The sequence below is a fragment of the Lipotes vexillifer genome, unplaced genomic scaffold, assembly GCF_000442215.2.
Source record: "Lipotes vexillifer unplaced genomic scaffold, Lipotes_vexillifer_v1.1 scaffold534, whole genome shotgun sequence".
Taxonomy (NCBI): Eukaryota; Metazoa; Chordata; class Mammalia; order Artiodactyla; family Lipotidae; genus Lipotes; species Lipotes vexillifer.
In genome coordinates, this window is record NW_006787833.1 from 4039668 (window position 1) to 4059391 (window position 19724).

At 42.2% G+C, this 19724-nt stretch overlaps 1 protein-coding gene across 3 annotated transcripts in view; it reads left to right on the forward strand.

Moving 5' to 3' along the window:
- SEPHS1 (selenophosphate synthetase 1) overlaps nucleotides 1–19724 on the forward strand; it is a 36449-nt gene that overhangs the window by 14509 nt on the left and 2216 nt on the right. For 2 of the 3 annotated variants that reach the window (XM_007460896.1, XM_007460897.1), the window contains 2 exons: nucleotides 1939–2038; nucleotides 18231–18443. In XM_007460896.1, coding sequence (XP_007460958.1) covers nucleotides 1939–2038; nucleotides 18231–18443 — 313 coding nt within the window. The remainder of the gene's footprint in view (nucleotides 1–1938; nucleotides 2039–18230; nucleotides 18444–19724) is intronic. The other variant, XM_007460898.1, reaches the window with a different exon arrangement.

The following is a 19724-nucleotide window of genomic DNA, read 5'->3' on the forward strand; positions in this document are numbered from 1 at the left end:
CACCTTCCGGTGTCAGCAGTGTGGTTTTTAAAATAAGCTCTTCTAGTTTTAGTACCAGGGAGTGTGCTGTCCATCCAGACCTTCAGAAATCCTGGGAATTGTCCCTATTCTTTTATTAGATCCAGTTTTTATGTATTGAATGCTTGAAGTAGGGAATCCCCTGCTCGGGGTTCAGAGATAATCCATAACGCGAATTTGGGGGACAGTGAGTGCGGTTTATCTGTTCATTTGGTGCTGAGATGGGTGTGTCTTTCATACTTAAACATCACTAAAAAATAATACAGAGGAGGCAGTTCCCTGGCGGTCCAGTGGTTAGGACTCTGCACTTTCACTGCCGAGGGCCCAGGTTCAATCCCTGGTCGGGAACTAAGATCCCGCGAGCCACGCAATGGGGCCAAAATAATAATAATACAGAGGAGAATGTGTGCAAGGTTTGATATTTGAGGTTTAAGGTGAGGCTTATTGACAGTTTAAATTATTTTAGTCATGAGTTTTTTGGTCATTTCTGATTGCTTGTTTTGTCTTTTTAAGCTAATTAGTAACTCAGAACATTTTGATAAACAATTATGTTGTGGAGAAAGCATCTAGAATATGAAGATATTTATCCTGAGTCACTTTTCAAGTGAGCTATGATCAGTTGTTCTTCATTTAAGACTTTTCATTGCCATAACAACTCAAAAATTAATATGATTGTGGTATATTCTCACATATCTCAATGCTTTTAATTTCTACAACTGTCATCTGAAACCATCAGTCCTGAGAAACAATTGAAAAAGAACAATTTTATGTTACTCGTCAACCAGGTATATCTTAGCTTGACAAACAGAGCAGAGAAAATCTCTTAAGGAGGCCGCATTCTTTAGTTATTTTTCCCTTCTCATCCAGTGAGGATGGGGAGATTTCCCATCAGGTGTGATCACCTGTGAGTCAGACCACAGGGCTTTTATAGGGCAGTAATCCAGAGGTGCTTTCCAATGTGACTGCCCAGGTGAGGCAGAGGGGGTCCAGGAGGAGGGACTCTGGGATCCTTCTGTTTGTCCCACCCCCAACTTGACACTGCCTTTGCTTTTTTTTAACCAGTTTCTTAAAGATGCTCAGAATTGAAAAAAGCAAGTTTCAAAGACAAAGTAACAGCACAATACCCTTTCATAAAGGTTGGAAGCAACCCAAGAGTATTGTTTGGGCATCTATACATACGAGGATACTATTTTTTGAAACGCAGGGAAATGACAAGTGTAAAATTCAGAATCAATGTTACCTCTGGGGGAGAGATGGGGGCAGGGGGATAAGGGAGGGACGCAGACATAGACTTAAGTTACTTGTTGGGCAGTAGATGTTGGGTATTACCAAGAAAGGAACAAACGCACGAACACTGGCTATTAAAATGGACTGTGATGACTGTGTGTCATGAACTCAGCATCGTGATGCCAGATCCTTTGAAAATCAGAGGAAGAGGGAAGATGGCAGTCTTTCAGAGGATGTGCTTTGTGGTCACCCATGCCGTCCTCATAGCTGATAACAGTTCAAGTTGTTTCCCATTCATTTGTCCCTCAAGAGGACTTGATCCCAGAATTCAGGGAAAGTCAGTAAGAGTATAAATTACATGAAAAATGAAAGCCATCCGCTTACTAGGGGAGATGGAGAAGAGAACCCAAGGACATTCAGAACTGTCTTGCTGGTTTCAAGTTTCCAGTACGCTGCAGTGTTTGACTACAGAGGTGTGGCTGAGGACAGAGAAGATGCCAGATGATATATCTAACGGCCACCTAAAGCAGTAGTCACGGGGGGAAGAGTTAGAAAACTTAATATTGTGTGCAGAATTAGGGAAGCAGAACTCCCCAGAAGATGGCTAAGGAAAAAATACGCTTTCAGTGGTTAGAAGCAAAGACTGATCACGTTTTTCTCTCTTTGCTCCCTCACCTGTGTTCCTGTCATTAGCCTGAGAAATGGAATAAAATCAAGCTGGTGGTCACCCAGGAGGATGTGGAGCTGGCGTACCAGGAGGCGATGATGAACATGGCCAGGCTCAACAGGACAGGTGCGGCCAGGGCTCGCCTCGCAGGGGTTGGCCAGCTTTCTGAGCAGGGCTGGGACGGAAGACACTTAAGGCTTTGTGGGCCACAGACAGTCTCAGTTGCATTGATTTTCTTTTCCCCCCATGACTCTTTTAACACGTTTTTTTTTAAAAAAAAAAAACAGAAAACAAAAAACCAGAATACATTCTTAGCTGGAGGAACTGGCCATGGGCCAGGTTGGGCCAGTGATTGCAGAGCCCCCTCTGTCAGTGCCTGGAGCACCGGTGGGACTCCAGCTATGTTGCATGTTCTTGACAGAAGCGTGGGGTAAATGTGACTCACCTTAGAGGAAGTAAACGGCTGGCCACTGGCCTGAACTGTGCGCTAGGTCAGGTGGTGAGGCCATGAGCGTTTGTCCCCAGCCACTCCTCTCTGAGCTGTGTGTCTGGAGTTCTCCAGGGCACTGCGCCTGTGCCAGCATCTGTCCCCCCTCTGGCTTAGAATCGCTCACTGTGGGGACAGTGCCAGGCACCGGGGAGAAGCAGAGCAGTATGGATGAGGTCATCAGTTCACTTTATGAATCTGTGAAATGGAGAGCTGAGGTCACATTTTCTCTCTGTTGCTTCAAATTCTACATTCCTGTGATTATGGGCAGCATTGAATTCCTCTGCACCCCAATAAAAACAGAAGAGAAATTTATACAGCATGTTTTCAGAAATACTTGACTGACTTATTAAAGTGTTAACCTTGTCATATTTTTAATTCCCAGATTTGTGTATATAAATGAGTAATGACACTCATGCCATAATTTTTTCTTGACATTAAATTTCTAGTTCTAGCTTCTTAATACTGATTAGAAAGTAATAATAATAATAGTGGTTACCGTTGATTTGGTAGTTATTATGTACCAGGAACCTGACATATTTTCTTATTTAATTCTTCTGACAACCTTATCAAGGTAGCTACTATTATTCTTATTTCACAGGGAGGTTAAGTAACTTGCTCAAGGTCACACCTAATCGATGGCGACCTAGGATTTGAAGCCAGATATGCTTTTAATGCTTTGAAACTACTGCTTATAATGCCTTTAAGTGTTATATTCTATCCTTTTCTTAATGATTTAGTAATAAATCAAGGCCATCTCCACAGTCTTTGTGCATAGTAATTGAACCAGTACTTTGTACTATGCTAAGAATCTTAAAAGTAGTTTAAAATAAAACAGGAAAGTTCAGGAAAGGGCCAGAATTCATCTTCTGGGAAGCAGCAAGGCTTGCCAAGGGACTCACTTGATGCAGTTTAAGCATCTTACAGTTGATTTTTATTAGCATTCATACCTGTATAGAAAGCACCAGGTATATTTTATAATTAAGAAGGAAGCCCGGGCTTCCCTGGTGGCGCAGTGGTTGAGAGGCCACCTGCCGATGCAGGGGACACGGGTTCGTGCCCCGGTCCGGGAAGATCCCACATGCCGCAGAGCGGCTGGGCCCGTGAGCCATGGCCGCTGAGCCTGCGAGTCCGGAGCCTGTGCTCCCCAACGGGAGAGGCCGCAACAGTGAGAGGCCCGAGTACCGCAAAAAAAAAAAAAAAAAAAAAAAAAAGAAGGAAGCCCTTGTTGGGTGTCTTTGAAGTCCTAACCTCTGACCAGCCAGAGGTACCCTTTCTGGAAAAGCATCTGTGTGGGTCACTCTGTACAGAGGATTTGGAAGCAAACCAGCATTTAGAATGTGAGCTCCAGGAGAGCAGGGAGCTCTCTTTTGTTCACTGCAGTGTCCACAGCACTTAGAAGAGTGAAGGACACACCACAGGGGTCATTAAATCTGGATGGAATGAGTGAACTCTATGCTAGCCCTTCTTTTTGGTACTTCATGGACATCTTTTGAACAATCCTGTGAATTGGATCCTGTTTTTCCTCCTTTGTCTGAAAAGAAATACATGCAAGAGATACATGCAGGTCTGTTCTCAAACCCAAATCTGTCCAACTTTATAAAGGCCACTGTTTCTCCCACTTGTTCTATCTACATAAGCCTGTGATAGAAATTGGTACAGTTTTATTCTGGAAATATCCGTTTTCTTCCTTGTCATTAGTTGCATGTTGTATTTAAGGACCTGGGTTTGGGTTGTGTAGCATCCTATTTTGGAACTTTGAAGATACTTGAAGACGAAGTTCTAGATGAAGTTCAAAAATCTTATCCTAAAAAAAGTCCCTGTTTATTTAGTTACTCAGGGTTCGCTGAGCCAGCAGTCAGAAATCTCATCCCTCCCATTCTACAACTTACCCCAAATGACTCTGAACCCAATATATGTAATACTTAAGCCATGAAGTCTTCAATTATTTAAAAAGAAGAAATTTGACTGTTGAACAGGGGATCTCAAAAGATCTTCTCCGAAACTCTGATTTTAAAGTCACTTTAGAGTGTGAAAAGAGGGCTTCCCTGGTGTTGCAGTGGTTAAGAACCCACCTGCCAGTTCAGGGGACATGGGTTCGAGCCCTGGTCCGGGAAGATCCCATATGCCGTGGAGCAACTAAGCCCGTGCACCACAACTACTGAGCCTGAACTCTAGAGCCCACAAGCCACAATTACTGAAGCCTGCACACCTAGAGCCTGTGCTTCACAGCAAGAGAAGCCACTGCAATGAGAAGCCCTCACACCGCAACAAAGACCCAACGTGACCAAAAATAAATAATAAGTTAATTAATTAATTTTAAAAAATAAAATGTGAAGAGATTTTTTTCCAACATCCGCCTTTCCCACCTTCTTTATTAAAAATTTTTATTAGATACTGAGCTGATACAAAAGTTATTTTATAAAATACGTGCAGGGCTTAAGGAACAGCAGTACTGTACCCATGTGTCTACCATCTCATGTGAGAAAGAGAACCTGGCCTTACAAGCCCCAAGGGGCCCCTCCCACACCCAGCTCTGGGAAAGGGGCGACGCTGTTCTGAATCTAATGTTTATTCTCATGTGTTTTAAACTGTTTTTGCCACATAGCCTTGTCCCCTTGAGCAATAAGTTAGTTCTGCATTTTTTGCTTTATTAAATCATCCCTGTGTCTGTTATTTTATTTTCTTTTTGCTGTTTTGTACACTGTTCAATATTCCTGAGTGTCAGTCCCTGGTGTGTGTTGCTGGATTTCATTGTTTTCACCACTGTATAATCTTCCACTCCATGACTGACTGCTGCTGAGAACTTCTGGTGCACATGTGTAGGAAAGAGGGCAGTACTGCCTCGGCTTTTCTAGAAGGTGCTAAATGATTCCCAGAGTGGTGGTATACCACAGTTTTTGAGAGTATGCTACATTTTAAAGATTCTTTAATATGTTTTCTCTTCCTGTTTATTTTCTATAGTTTTTCTACTGTAAAAAAAAAAAAAATCATGTTAACTATAGAAAAGCTTTCAGAAAATGAAAAAAAAGGAGAGAAAAAACATTGTTCATAATCCCACCAGCCAAAAACAGCTTCTGTTAATATTCTTATGTATTTTCCCAGGATTTTTTCCTTTGGTTGGTTGGTGGTTTACTGTTGTCTTATTGCTGACGTTGTAAACTAATGGTTAGCGTACATTTTACTTATATTTGGAATTTGCTTTTATTCATTTAATATCACTAAATTCTTTTTTCCATATTATATAATCCTAGTACACATAATGTTTAATGGCCAGATGTTCTGTGAGAGTGATATACCATAACTAAATTACTTTTTGCCTACTTTTGAACGATTTATTTTGAGATCAAATTTTTTAATAATTTTTTTTCCTGCATTCCAGGAGTATTTCTTTGGCAATATTCAACATTAAGTTGAATTGTAATTATTTAATTCTGTGTTCTCAGATGTTCTCATCACTTACAACCAAGGCTTTTCATTTGTACTTCTCTTCCTGTGCTGTTCAAAATGTCTAAGGAGGGCTTCCCTGGTGGCTCAGTGGTTGAGAGTCCGCCTGCCGATGCAGGGGACGCGGGTTCGTGCCCCAGTCCGGGAAGATCCCACATGCCATGGAGTGGCTGGGCCCGTGAGCCATGGCTGCTGAGCCTGCGCGTCCAGAGCCTGTGCTGCGCAACGGGAGAGGCCACAACAGTGAGAGGCCCGCGTACCGCAAAAAAAAAAAAGAAAAAATGTCTAAGGAGTCTTTTTCCTTTCTTTGGTCCTTCAAATTAAGTAGTTTAACAATAAGAAAGTAATTTGTAATGGATTTATTTTTACCCATGTGGGTTATTAGTTTGTTTATAATTTGAGCATTTAAGATTCCCCATCCTTAAGGTGTAGACGTTATTGGTAGGGATACAGTATGGCAGAACACTTATGCAGGAGTGTTTGGTCATATCTAGCAAAATCCTGTGTACGTTTATTTTGACCCAGAAGTCCCACTTCTGTGCGTCTGTCCCAGAGCTACAGTGGCCAAAGTATGAAATGACATGTGTACAAGGCTATTCATTGAAGCACTGTTTATAACTGCAAAAGAAGGAAACAGTCCAAATGTCCACCACTAGGTGACTGATTGGATTATCTCATCTCTGTGCACAGAGGAATACTATACAGCCATAAAAAGGAACAAGAAAGCTTTATTACTAGGGAGCTATCTCTAGGATATGGCCAGATGAAAAAAGCAAAGGACAGAGCATGTATGTAGCATGCTGCATTTTGTATGTTCATAAATGAATATGAATTAATAATATGTATTTTATACTTTCAAAAAGAAACAATGGAAAAAATAAATCATTAATAAAAATGGTTACATATAAGAGGGAATAGGGAGGAAGCAGACCCTCTCTGAACATGCTTTGTTTTGTAAGTTTGACTTGGAAATAAATGTTATATATAGTTTTCTATACTTAAAAGTTAAAAAGAGCATATTTTACAAATCCGAACCAAGTTTTTTTTTTTTACATCTTTATTGGAGTATAATTGCTTTACAATGGTGTGTTAGTTTCTGCTTTATAACAAAGTGAATCAGTTGTACATATACATATGTTCCCATATCTCTTCCCTCTTGCGTCTCCTTCCATCTCACCCTCCCTATCCCACCCCTCTAGGTGGTCACGAAGCACCAAGCTGATCTCCCTGTGCTATGTGGCTGCTTCCCACTAGCTATCTATTTTACGTTTGGTAGTGTATATATGTCCATGCCACTCTCTCGCTTTGTCACAGCTTACCCTTTCCCCTCCCCATATCCTCAAGTCCATTCTCTAGTAGGTCTGTGTCTTTATTCCTGTCTTACCCCTAGGTTCTTCATGACATTTTTTTCCCCTTAAATTCCATATATATGTGTTAGCATACGGTATTTGTCTTTCTCTTTCTGACTTACTTCACTCTGTATGACAGACTCTAGGTCCATCCACCTCATTACAAATAGCTCAATTTCGTTTCTTTTTATGGCTGAGTAATATTCCATTGTATATATGTGCCACATCTTCTTTATCCATTCATCCGACGACGGGCACTTAGGTTGTTTCCTCCTCTTTGACCCACCTCCTAGAGAAATGAAAATAAAAACAAAAATAAACAACTGGGACTGAATGAAACTTAAAAGCTTTTGCACAGCAGAGGAAACCATAAACAAGACCAAAAGACAACCCTCAGAATGGGAGAAAGTATTTGCAAATGAAGCAACTGACAAAGGATTAATCTCCAAAATTTATAAGCAGCTCATGCAGCTCAATAACAAAAAAACAAACAACCCAATCCAAAAATGGGCAGAAGACCTAAATAGACATTTCTCCAAAGAAGATATTCAGATGGCCAACGAACCAAAATTTTTTTAAGGTCGTTCAACATATTTCTAAGTTAGTGGCAAAATCACATGAAGAATTATTTCAAATCACTTTGAGCCTGGTAGTTTCAGGGCACATCCTCAGAACAAAAATCCACAAAAATATTTCATTGTCATCAGTGGGTTTGTGTTTGTGAGAATGTTGGTGTAGTAAGATAAAGCAAATAAGTTACTGTAGTTATAGGAACAAAGACTTTAAGAATAAGAGAGAAGTAGCAAGATCAAAGAAGCTACGTGAAATCTGTAATCTTTAATTTGGAATTATCGGTGCGAACTCAGGATTTTTTTTTTTTTCTATAAAGATGTGTATTTCCGTGCCTACTGAAAAGGCCTAGAAGTAGTGATAACCTGCAGGCCTGAAGTCCTAGTGCCCAGATTCTGTTCGGAAAGTTAATGTTCTCCACTAAAAAGTGCCAGGACTCCCTGGGGAAATGGCAGATTCCAGTTTGGGGACAGGAAATACAGAAGCTAAGCCTGGACTTCCCGTGCCTGAAAGTGGTGGCACTGTCAGCGATTAGTGGGGTCGTGTCACTTCCCCACAGCTTGAAGGGGCTCCCGCCCGTCACAGTGGAGAGGGGGGTGCAGTTTGAGTATCAAAGACAAGAGTGACCATATCAAGTATCTGAACAAATGATAATTAAAACTTTTCTGGAGGGGCTCGCGGCTCCCCGCCCTCCCCCAACCCCGCGGCGGCGCTGCTGGAGTACCTAGAACCCTGGCCTGGGAAGCGGGCCTCACTCCACGCTGTGGACACACGGAGAGGGGTCCTGACAGCTGGCACCCACAAGCGTCAGCCCACCCAGGAGGAAGGCCCGGGCCCTCCCTGCCCAAGAGATTAGAAGTCTAAAGTGGATGAACACTTAGTCACCATCTTGTTGGAGACCCTCTTCCAAACGTGGTATCTGAGACTCAGTGGAAATGTAATTCTCTGTCCAAGGTCACACAAGGCAGCACCAGTGGAACCAGAACTCTGGGCTCTGGACTTACCACATGTTTCTTCAGTCATTCATCACAGAATTATTGAACACCTACTAGACTAGATGCCGGAGATGTAATGGCAACAAGCCCCCATCCTTAGATGCATTTCAAAAGTCATCTCATTAACATAACAAGAGACACCTTTCATCACAGCTCTGGAATCCTCAGCTGTGGCTCCTGGACGTTCTTCCATCTCCAGAAACCCAGTCATCAGTGATCAAGGGTACAGCTCTGTAACAAAGCTGGTCTTCCTTGGCGAGGCTCTGTGATGGCCTCCATTCTTCATGGCTATTGGTCAGAGACATGCATTCCTTGACACACAGACTCCTCCATAGCCTGCTTGAACAGCCACGTTTCATGGCATCTGGCTTCCCACAGAAGAAGTGATTCAAGAGGGAGAGAAACGTGAGCAGCCGAGTGGATGAAAGGCTCTTGCTGCTCCAGCCAGGAGTCAGGACTCTGCCTCTGAGGTGGGAGAGCCAACTTCAGAACACTCGTCAAGAAGAGACCTCCCAGCCCCACATAATATCAAACGGCGAAAATCTCCCAGAGATCTCCATCTCAACACCAGCACCCAGCTTCGCTCAACGACCAGCAAGCTACAGTGCTGGACAACCTATGCCAACCATATAGCAAAACAGGAACACAACCCCACCCACTAGCAGAGAGGCTGCCTAAAATCATAATAAGTCCACAGACACCCCAAAACACACCACCAGACGTGGACCTGCCCACTAGAGAGACAAGATCTAGCCTCATACACCACAACACAGCCACTAGTCCCCTCCACCAGGAAGCCTACACAACCCACTGAACCAACCTTAGCCACTGGAGACAGACATCAAAAACAACGGGAGCTACGAACTTGCAGCCTGCAAAAAGGTGAACCCAATCACAGTAAGATAAGCAAAATGAGAAGACAGAAAAACACACAGCAGATGAAGGAGCAAGATAAAAACCCACCAGACCTAACAAATGAAGAGGAAATAGGCAGTCTACCTGAAAAAGAGTTCAGAATAATGATAGTAAAGATGATCCAAAATCTTGGAAATAGAATGGACAAAATGCAAGAAGCAGTTAACAAGGACCTAGAAGAAATAAAGATGAAACAGACAATGATGAACAACACAATAAATGAAATGAAAAATACTCTAGATGGGATCAATAGCAGAATAAATGAGGCAGAAGAACGGATAAGTGACCTGGAAGATAAAATAGTGGAAATAACTACTGCAGAGCAGAATAAAGAAAAAAGAATGAAAAGAACTGAGGACAGTCTCAGAGACCTCTGGGACAACATTAAACGCACCAACATTCGAATTATAGGGGTTCCAGAAGAAGAAGAGAAAAAGAAAGGGACTGAGAAAATATTTGAAGAGATTATAGTTGAAAACTTCCCTAATATGGGAAAGGAAATCGTTAATCAAGTCCAGGAAGCACAGAGAGTCCCATACAGGATAAATTCAAGGAGAAATACGCCAAGACACATATTAATCAAACTGTCAAAAACTAAATACAAAGAAAGCATATTAAAAGCAGCAAGGGAAAAACAACAAATAACACACAAGGGAATCCCCATAAGGTTAACAGCTGATCTCTCAGCAGAAACTCTACAAGCCAGAAGGGAGTGGCAGGACATACTGAAAGTGATGAAGGAGAAAAACCTGCAACCAAGATTACTCTACCCAGCAAGGATCTCATTCAGATTTGATGGAGAAATTAAAACCTTTACAGACAAGCAAAAGCTGAGAGAGTTCAGCACCACCAAACCAGCTTTACAACAAATGCTAAAGGAACTGCTCTAGACAAAAACACAAGAGAAGGAAAAGTCCTATAATAACGAACCCAAAACAATTTAGAAAATGGGAATAGGAACATACATATCGATAATTACCTTAAATGTAAATGGACTAAATGCTCCCACCAAAAGACACAGATTGGCTGAATGGATACAAAAACAAGACCCATATATATGCTGTCTACAAGAGACCCACTTCAGACCTAGAGACACATACAGACTGAAAGTAAGGGGATGGAAAAAGATATTCCATGCAAATGGAAACCAAAAGAAAGCTGGAGTAGCAATTCTCATATCAGACAAAATAGACTTTAAAATAAGGACTATCAGAAGAGACAAAGAAGGACACTACATAATGATTAAGGGATCGATCCAAGAAGAAGATATAACAATTGTAAATACTTATGCCCCCAACATAGGAGCACCTCAATACATAAGGCAAATACTAACAACCATAAATGCCACTAATGAGGAGTTTCCTTCTGAGTCAAAAAATGCCAATGGCAGGCACAGCCACAAGGCTGGGCTTTAAATGCTTTCACACCTACAAACCCAGAGAGGCCACTCCAAACAACAACATTCCCACCCAAAGTGGGGCCTGAAAGAAAGCAATCAGGTGACCACAGTGCTGACTCACCACGCTCTCATCCTCCATATCATTGGCTGAGAGGGTCCAGAGCTTGGCAGCTGCAGGGTCCATAGCAGGCTTCCCTGAATCCAACCAATGAAAGAAAACAAGCTCCAGAAAAGCAGCTGGAAACAAACTCCAAGCACATGTAAGTGCTTTCTACTGAGGCTGTGCAGGGAACACACTGGACCTGGGTTCAAGGCCCAGCTCTATCACTTATAAAGGCATGAGAGGGACCCATCACTTTATGGCAATAAAAGCCATCATTTGTTAAGCTTTGTGCCAGATACTACATTAAACATTTTACATACATGATCTAATTTAGTCCTGCTCACCACCTTATGAGGAAAGTTCTTGTCATCCTAATTTTATAAATGAGGAAAGAGGTTTAGATACTTAGGCCAGTTACACCCAGCCACAAATACACAAGTACAGACAGAGTCTACCTAACGCTTTTAACTTCCACTCCATATTGCTTTCTCCTCCTTCTCTTAGTTCCCATCCCTAGAACATGGGGCTAATAGGATTCCCTATGCCCACTGCAGGAGATTTGAATATGAAACAAGAAACTGTACCAAAAAGCATTATAAATAGCAAAGCTCCGGTCTCATGTAGACCTGTTACAGACAAGAAAATGGGCTCAAGAGCTGATGGCGGTGGCGTAACAACAAATCAGTAGCAAATCACACCTCCTGATTCTCTCTCTGGGCCCGAAAGAGCTGAGGGTTCAGTGTGGGCCAGTCCACGAATGGGCCTTGGCGGGTAAGTGCACCCCCCAGAGATCACTGTCACACTGGATGCTCAGATCTCCCACAGGGCAGGCCATCTAAGCTGCTCCTACCCATTCTGGAACTGTGACTCCAAAGGTTAGGATGCTAAAGGATTTCTTGAAGATTTAGGCTGGACAGTCAAAACAGAGCAGTGTGAATACCTGTAAATTTTTGCATACCTCACAGCTAGGACAATTTTTCTCAACTCAGGCATTAAAAAATAGTGATAGGAAGGGTGAGAATGGTGAAAAAGGGTGGAGTGCAATCTTCTGAGAGGAGATATTTTTATAAGTGTCTTAAGATCCTCAAAGAAAAGCTGAATTCAGTGGCACAGAGAAAAGGACACATGGGAAGAGGAATAGCACACTCTTATCCGCCATGACCGTCACTGTGAGGTCTTCTGAGGGTAAATGTCATAATTCTGGGGTCTGGAAAGACTTCATTAACTAATGAAACTATGGGAGTCTGACCTCTAGTATCTGGAGACCTCAGTGTCCTCTGGTGCAGAAGAAGGGGCTGAACTAGGTAATATCTACGCATCATTTCAGTATTGGATCCGAATATGCCCAGAACAACAGTACATTAAGCATTCTTCCACTTGGAAATGAGGGAAATTAAGGAAGGGAATGATCCTCTAAAGATATCACCACCTCATTCAGATCTCTGGCTCAGTTTTTAATACGGCTTTTCAGGCCCACTCAGACAGAACAATATCCCTAGGCCAGTCTCACCGGAAGACTTCTTGGTAGTAGAAAGCTTAAGTTGACTAGAAGAACCCACTTCAAAATTGGGCTTTTTTCCTGTGATCTGCACAGAGAGCAGGCTGTCACTGTGGTAACCCAGGTGTTCTCGGACAGACTGAATCTCCTCGGGGCTCAAGAACTTGCGCTGCAGCTGAAATTCAAGATATCAGAGGATTAGGCCACGCTTTTTCTACCGTATGGTGGTGTACTATGTCCCCCTCACAGGTGTCAAACGCTCACGTCTGCAGTAAGCGCATGACAGCAGGAGATCGCAGACGTTGCCTCGTGCCACACGTTCGGTTTCTCACTGATCAGGACCCTGGAGTGTAACTTCTGTCTACGTGTTTATGTTGAGCCTGCCCCTTGGAGAGTTTTATCAAATATCTGTCTATTAGGTACAAGGCACTGTGCGAGGCATTGTGGAGATTGTAATGATTATGATTATCAAGATGAATCGGACATGCTGAAGAGGCTGTTGAATGGAATCGAAGCCTGTGGCGGGGGAGCATGCCCACAGTAAAGATGCTAGAAATGAAATACGCAGTAGAGAAAGAGAACCACGGGGGGAGGGAAATGCTTTCTATGTTCCTTGGGAAGAAGCAGCAGACAGGAAAGGTCGGGAAGAAGCTGGGGGTGCTACCTCTATGTCCGACAATTATGGAACCGCTACATAAACCACAGTCCATCTAGAGCACTGAACGCCGTTCCATAATTAGTAAGAAAGTGGGTCAATACACTAAGATGGATAATGTCAAAGACAGCTAAAGGTGGGGGAAAGAGCTAGTGACTGAACACTGTATACATACGACCTTATTTACATTAAAAAATGTGTATACACACACACAAAACACACTTGTAAATACATAAAAAGAAGTCCGAACAGCCACACCAAAAAATGTATTGGTGGCTCCCGCTGGGGAGGAAAGTGTAAGCAAGGCCTGAGATGTCACTTTATATTCTTCAGTCTTAACTGAATTTTTATGAACATCCCATATTTTGGAATAAAAGATGGAAGAACTTTAACTAAAGAGAAAAATAAGAAAGGGTAGGTGTGAAGAAACTGAGGCCCTAGGTCATGTACAGATCAATGGTATAACAGCTATTGTGGTATAACACTTCTCACACAAGAAAATTTCAGCATTGGAGAAGAATGGAGAACCATAAATACCTCTATTTAATGTTAATATTTCTAATGAATTGTCAGAAAAGGATTTCCCCCTCCAACCTATTCTAGCCTCCCACCCAAAAGCTGAGGAAAATACAGGCAACTGCCCTTCACTTAGGCCTAAGATTCGTGTCCACTAAGAGATGCCTCAGTGGTCACCACTAGTACTGAGACCAAAATATGTCCCAACCCACATGGGCCCAAGCTGAGTCTCTTCAGAGGAGATTGATTTCAGAGGTTTCGTCCTTCGAGGCATCTGGTTTCTCCCATGCAGAGCCCTTCTCAACTTGTTTCCTAGTTGAGTGACACTGATCACCTCACCTTCAGGGTTGTTATTTCTCCCAGATTCTCTCTGTATCGTCTGACAAAAGAGATACTGGGTTTAGTCACCCAAGGCTTAAATTCCCAGCAAAGAAGGTCGTCTACAAACATACCTCTTTTACTTCCACAAGACCAGAAAGAGTCAGGGCTGAACACAGCTTAGATGCCGTCTTCACTTTGCTATTGTTAACTGCTAAGAGGAAAACCCCAGTTAATAGCTTTATAGGCCAAAGCAGGAAAAATAATAAAGGCTCTCTCCTATTCAGGTCAGCAGGCATTAAAACAACAATAACCTATTCTGTTCAATATATATATATTTTAGTGATAATATTTTAATTGGACAACTCCTTTTGGTTGTTCAAAGTGCTCTTACTGATGCTCTTAAGTGTCATATAACCGTCTCCGTTCTTTGTGGCTGTCTGGAGGGGTGGGATAGGGAGGGTGGGAGGGAGGGAGACAAAGAGGGAAGAGATATGGGAACATATATATATGTATAACTGACTCACTCTGTTATAAAGCAGAAACTAACACACCATTGTAAAGCAATTATACCCCAATAAAGATGTTAAAAAAAAAAAAAAAAAACTTTTCTGGTCACCTTTGGAAGTTGCTAGGGCACCAACTTGTTCTGAAATAAAAGAAATCAACCCCTTATTTTACCTGTTTTATATGGAGTGTATTTCAGGGAAACCATATTTTCTAAAAATTTCTTTATAGACGTCACATCTAATAAACACAGGAAAAATGATGGAATTACGAAGTTGCCATTTTTGCTGCTCCCTTGATTTAATGAACCTCAACAGCAAACATCAGTGGCTGCTAAAACCTTTTGGTGAAAGGTTCTCGTTGAGATATTCCCCACCCCCATGATGTATTCTTGCCAGCAAAAAATGAACCTGAGTCTCTTGGAGCCTTGGTCCTGAACACCAGTACAGGAAGTCAGGAAGATGATAGAACATGTCAGCATCAGGGGAGATCCACCACATCTATAATGCAGGAGATGCTACAGAAAATAATGGCTCAGTTTCCACAAGTAAATGACGTGGGGGGGGAGAGGAGGGGAAACTGTTAAAAATTAAGAAGTTTAAGAGAGAACAATCAAATGTAGTATTAATTTTGTTGGTGTGATAATGATACTGTGGCTGTTAAAAGTTTTTTTATCTTTTAGAGGCACACACGGAAATATTGTATTTATAGGCGAAGTGATATGATCGGGGTTGGCTTTAAAGTTTCCCACGCCCCGGACCCTCCACATCCCCCAACAAGTGGGCAGGAGTAGATGAGGCCCCAGAAGAAAGGTGGTGATGGTTGAAGCTGGGCATTGTTGGGTACGTGGGAGTTCGTTGTGGGCGGCTACTCTCTCTACTTTGTGTTTCGTTGAAATTTCCGTAGTAAAAATTAGCAACAGTAATTCCCCATACGGGGAAGAAGTGGTAATCAGTGCCTCAAAAATTGAATCCCTCTTATTGACTGTAGGATTCAGTGGGTCCTCTTGTCTGCTATGGTCCTCAAAGCTTGGGAAGAGCTGAAGTGCAGATCTTGGCTTTGTGAAATGTCATCAGCTGCCCCACTGCACCAGGTGCGGGTGTGTTAATAGGATGGGCCGTCCTAGTTGCTTATCTAGCAGCATGGACTAGAAGGGTCGATTCTCCTCTCTGCATGTGTCGTTGAGATTGCACCCAAGTAAAAGAGATCTTGGTCTGAAGAGAGGAAATGTACCCCAAAAAGGCATTCACCCCAGAGTACTTCTGTAAACACAGGGCATATTTCGTTCCAAAATTAGCCTTTCCCCCCTAAAATGAAATACTTCCGTGCGACTCTAAAATAAATACGTACAAGCTCTATATGATCAAAATTACAAAACTGGTGAAAAAAATTAAAGACGTAAATAAATGGAGGTATTCCACGCACATGGATAGGAGGACTCAACAGTATCAAGGTGTCAGTTCTTCCCAACTATAGGAGTAATGCAATCCCAACTAAAATTCTAGCAAGTCATTTTGTGAGTATCAACAAACTCATTCAGAAGTTTATATGGAGAAGCAGTGGACCCAGAACAGCCAGCACAGTGCTGAAGAAGAGCAGGTTGGAGGACTGACACTTCCCAACTTCAAGACCTCATATAAAGCTGCAGACATCAAGACAGTGTGGTGTTAGTGAAAAAAGAGACAGATCGATCGGTGGGACAGGATAGAGAGCCCAGAGGTAGGCCCGCATAAGTGTAGTTGAACTGCTCTCTGACAAAGGAGCAAAGGTAATTTAATGGAGAAAGGATAATCTTTTCAACAAATGGTGCTGGAAAAACTGCACATCCACAGGCAAAAAAATGAATCTAGACACAGGTCTTAAACCCTTCATAAAAATTAACTCAAAATGGATTGTAGACCTAAATGTAAAATGCAAGACTGTTAAACTCCTAGAAGATAACTTAGAAGAAAATTTAGGTGACCTTGAATTTGGTGATGACTACTGAGATAACACCAGAAGCACTATCCCTAGAAGAAAAAATTGACAAGTTGGACTTCATTAATATAAAAAAACTTCTCGGTGAAAGAGAGAGAGGATGAAAAGACAAGCCACAGACTAGGAGAAAATCTGAGTCTTCACAAAACACGTCTGATGAAGGACTGATAATCCAGAATATACAACGAACTCTCAAGACCCAACAATAAGAAAATCCAATTAAAAAACGGGCAAAAGATCTGAACAGACATCTCACCAAAGAAGGTATACAGATGGCAAATAATCATATGAAAAGATGCTCCACATCATATGTCACTAGGGAATTACAAATTAAAACAAGATACTACCCCATGTCTACTAGAATGGCTAAAATCCAGAACACCAAATGCTGGTGAGTATGTGGAACAATAACAACTCATTGATTGCTGGTGGGAATGCAGAATGGTACAGCCACTTTGGAAGAGAGGTTGGCAGTTTCTTACAAAACTAAATCTACTAATATGATCTGGCAATTGTGCTCCTTGTATTTACCCAAATGAATTGAAAACTTCTGTCCACCCAAAAACCTGCACATGGATGTCTGTTGCAGTTTTATTTATAATTGCCAAAACCTGGAAGCAACCAACAGGTCCTTCAGTAGGTGGTGAACAGATAAATAAACTGGTCCCTCCAGACAGTGGTATTGTTCAGTGCTAAAAAGAAGTGAGCTATCAAGCCATGAGAAGATACGGAGAGACCTAAAGTACACATTACTAAGTGAAAGAAATCAATCCGAAAAGACCAAATATAGTGATTCCAACTCTCTGACATTCTGGAAAAGGCAAAACAGTGGAGACAATAAAAAGATCCGTGGTTTCCAGGGGTTGGAGGAATGGGTGAAAAGGTGGAACACGGAATTTCTAGGGAAGTGAAAGTACTCTGTGTGATACTCTTAACGATGGATACACGTGATCATACATTTTCCGACACCCGTAGACTGTACAACATCAAGAGTGAACCCCAGTATAAACTGAACTGGAGTTAGTGATGACTTATCGATACCGATTCATCACAGCACCACGCTGATGCTGGGTGTTAATGCAGGAGAAATGGGGTTGGGGGGCACCGTACGGCAACTTCCTGCACTTCTGCTCAATTTTCTCTAACCCTAAGACTACTCCAAAAAATAAAGTGTTTTATTGTTTTTAATTAAAAAATAAAAAAGAGATTAACCTTTTAGACATCAGGAAAGTACCTTGAATTTAGGTCAGACAGTTTTAAAAGATCTTGTTCTTTGATTTTAGGAGAGTTTAGACAGGTTTACCTTTTGTTGAGATAGCATTTCCTCTCTACAGATATTTTAGTTTACTGGGAATTTACGGTTGGTTGAAGCTGCTGTTCTGAGTGGTTCAAACTGAACTAGGAAACCAACTTTCAGAATTTCACTCCAGGTTTTGTTGATTTCACTTCCATCGTATGCTGTTGCCGACCAATTAGGAGTTTGAGATCAAAGCATATGTAAGATTTTGAGTTGAGGAAGGGTGTTTTCTCGGGGTCTCCATTCACGACACCAGATGATAAAGGCTCCTCTGTCCTCTGGCAGCGGCGGGACTCATGCACACGTTCAACGCCCACGCGGCCACCGACATCACGGGCTTCGGGATCTTGGGCCACGCACAGAACCTGGCCAAGCAGCAGAGGAATGAGGTGTCCTTTGTGATTCACAACCTCCCAGTCCTGGCCAAGATGGCAGCCGTGAGCAAGGCCTGCGGGAACATGTTTGGCCTCATGCACGGGACCTGCCCAGAGACATCAGGTACCAGGGCCGCAGGCCGGGTTGAGGGTTAAGCAGGGAGGCCAGTGGGATGTCCCCGAGGAGGAGGAAGCCAGGTCCAGGAGCTGGACACCCCACAACCCCACATGAGGTTTTGGCTGCAAGGGTTCTCAGCCCCCTGCAGCGTCTCCTGCCGTCCTGCCTGTGATGAGCAGTGTCATTTCCAGTCCAGTGTTTGTGTGTTTGGTGATGGGATGGGAGGGAGGGAGGGTGGATATGGGGAAAATAGGTCATCATTCAGTTTCCACTGACAACTCAGCATTTTAAATAAGCCATGTATCCATAGGTTACATTGAAAAGAATGTATTTTTTCCTTGCAAAAAAATGTCTAAAATTGCTGTTTTGAGATGAAATAGTATACTATGTCTCCAAAGTGCCATTTTTTTTGGTCCCGTTTTTTTTTTCCTCTTCTTTTTACCTGGATCTCTGTTTCATCTTTTCAGTCCCCCCCCACACCCCAACCCTCTTTTCTCCCCCTAGTTTCTTTTACTTCTTATTTCATTTTTTCTATAACTCAGTAGTTTCCCTACCCTGGTAAAACAGTTGAATCATCTGGGCATTAAGAAAAATACCCATGCCTAGACTGGACCCCTAGGAAACCTAATTAAGTCAGTCTGGAGTGGGCCTGGTCGTGAGAAATTCTGACCCCCAGAGGCCAAGACCACAAAGCCCTACCCAGGCACCAGCCCTTTAGGGGGACCTGGGGTCTCTGGTGGGCCTCTCATGGCAGTAGAGAGGATCCTGTCACTTCCTGGCCTCGAAATAGATACGAAATCCATTTCCTAGAAATAAGGTCCAGGAGGGCAACTGAACTGCTAGTAGAACAGCTGCCACCTGGAGGGCATGGAATCAGTTGGAATAAACTAACGAATATTCCCAACTAATGCAACCTGTCTCTGTCCAAATATGAGAAGTTTCTCCTTTTTTGTAAAAGTGTAGTATATACTTTTTCCTGATTTGTGTTTCTTCTACTTAGAAATGTATGAAATATTCTGGCCTAGCTACTCAAGTACCAATGAAGATTTCTTTTCATATATCTTATATTTTTTCCATTTTGAAGATAATGACAGACCCAGTGACAGAACCCAGATATTTTGGGGCACGCACACTTTCTTCCTGACCTTAATTTTTAAATTTAAAAAGTATATATATATACCAAAAGCCTTTTTTTTTTGTAAAATGAGGACTCCATGTAGAGAATCAAATAGAAAAGGAGAAGTTCTCTTTTTTTTTTTTTTTTTTTTTTTTTTTTTTTTTTTTTTT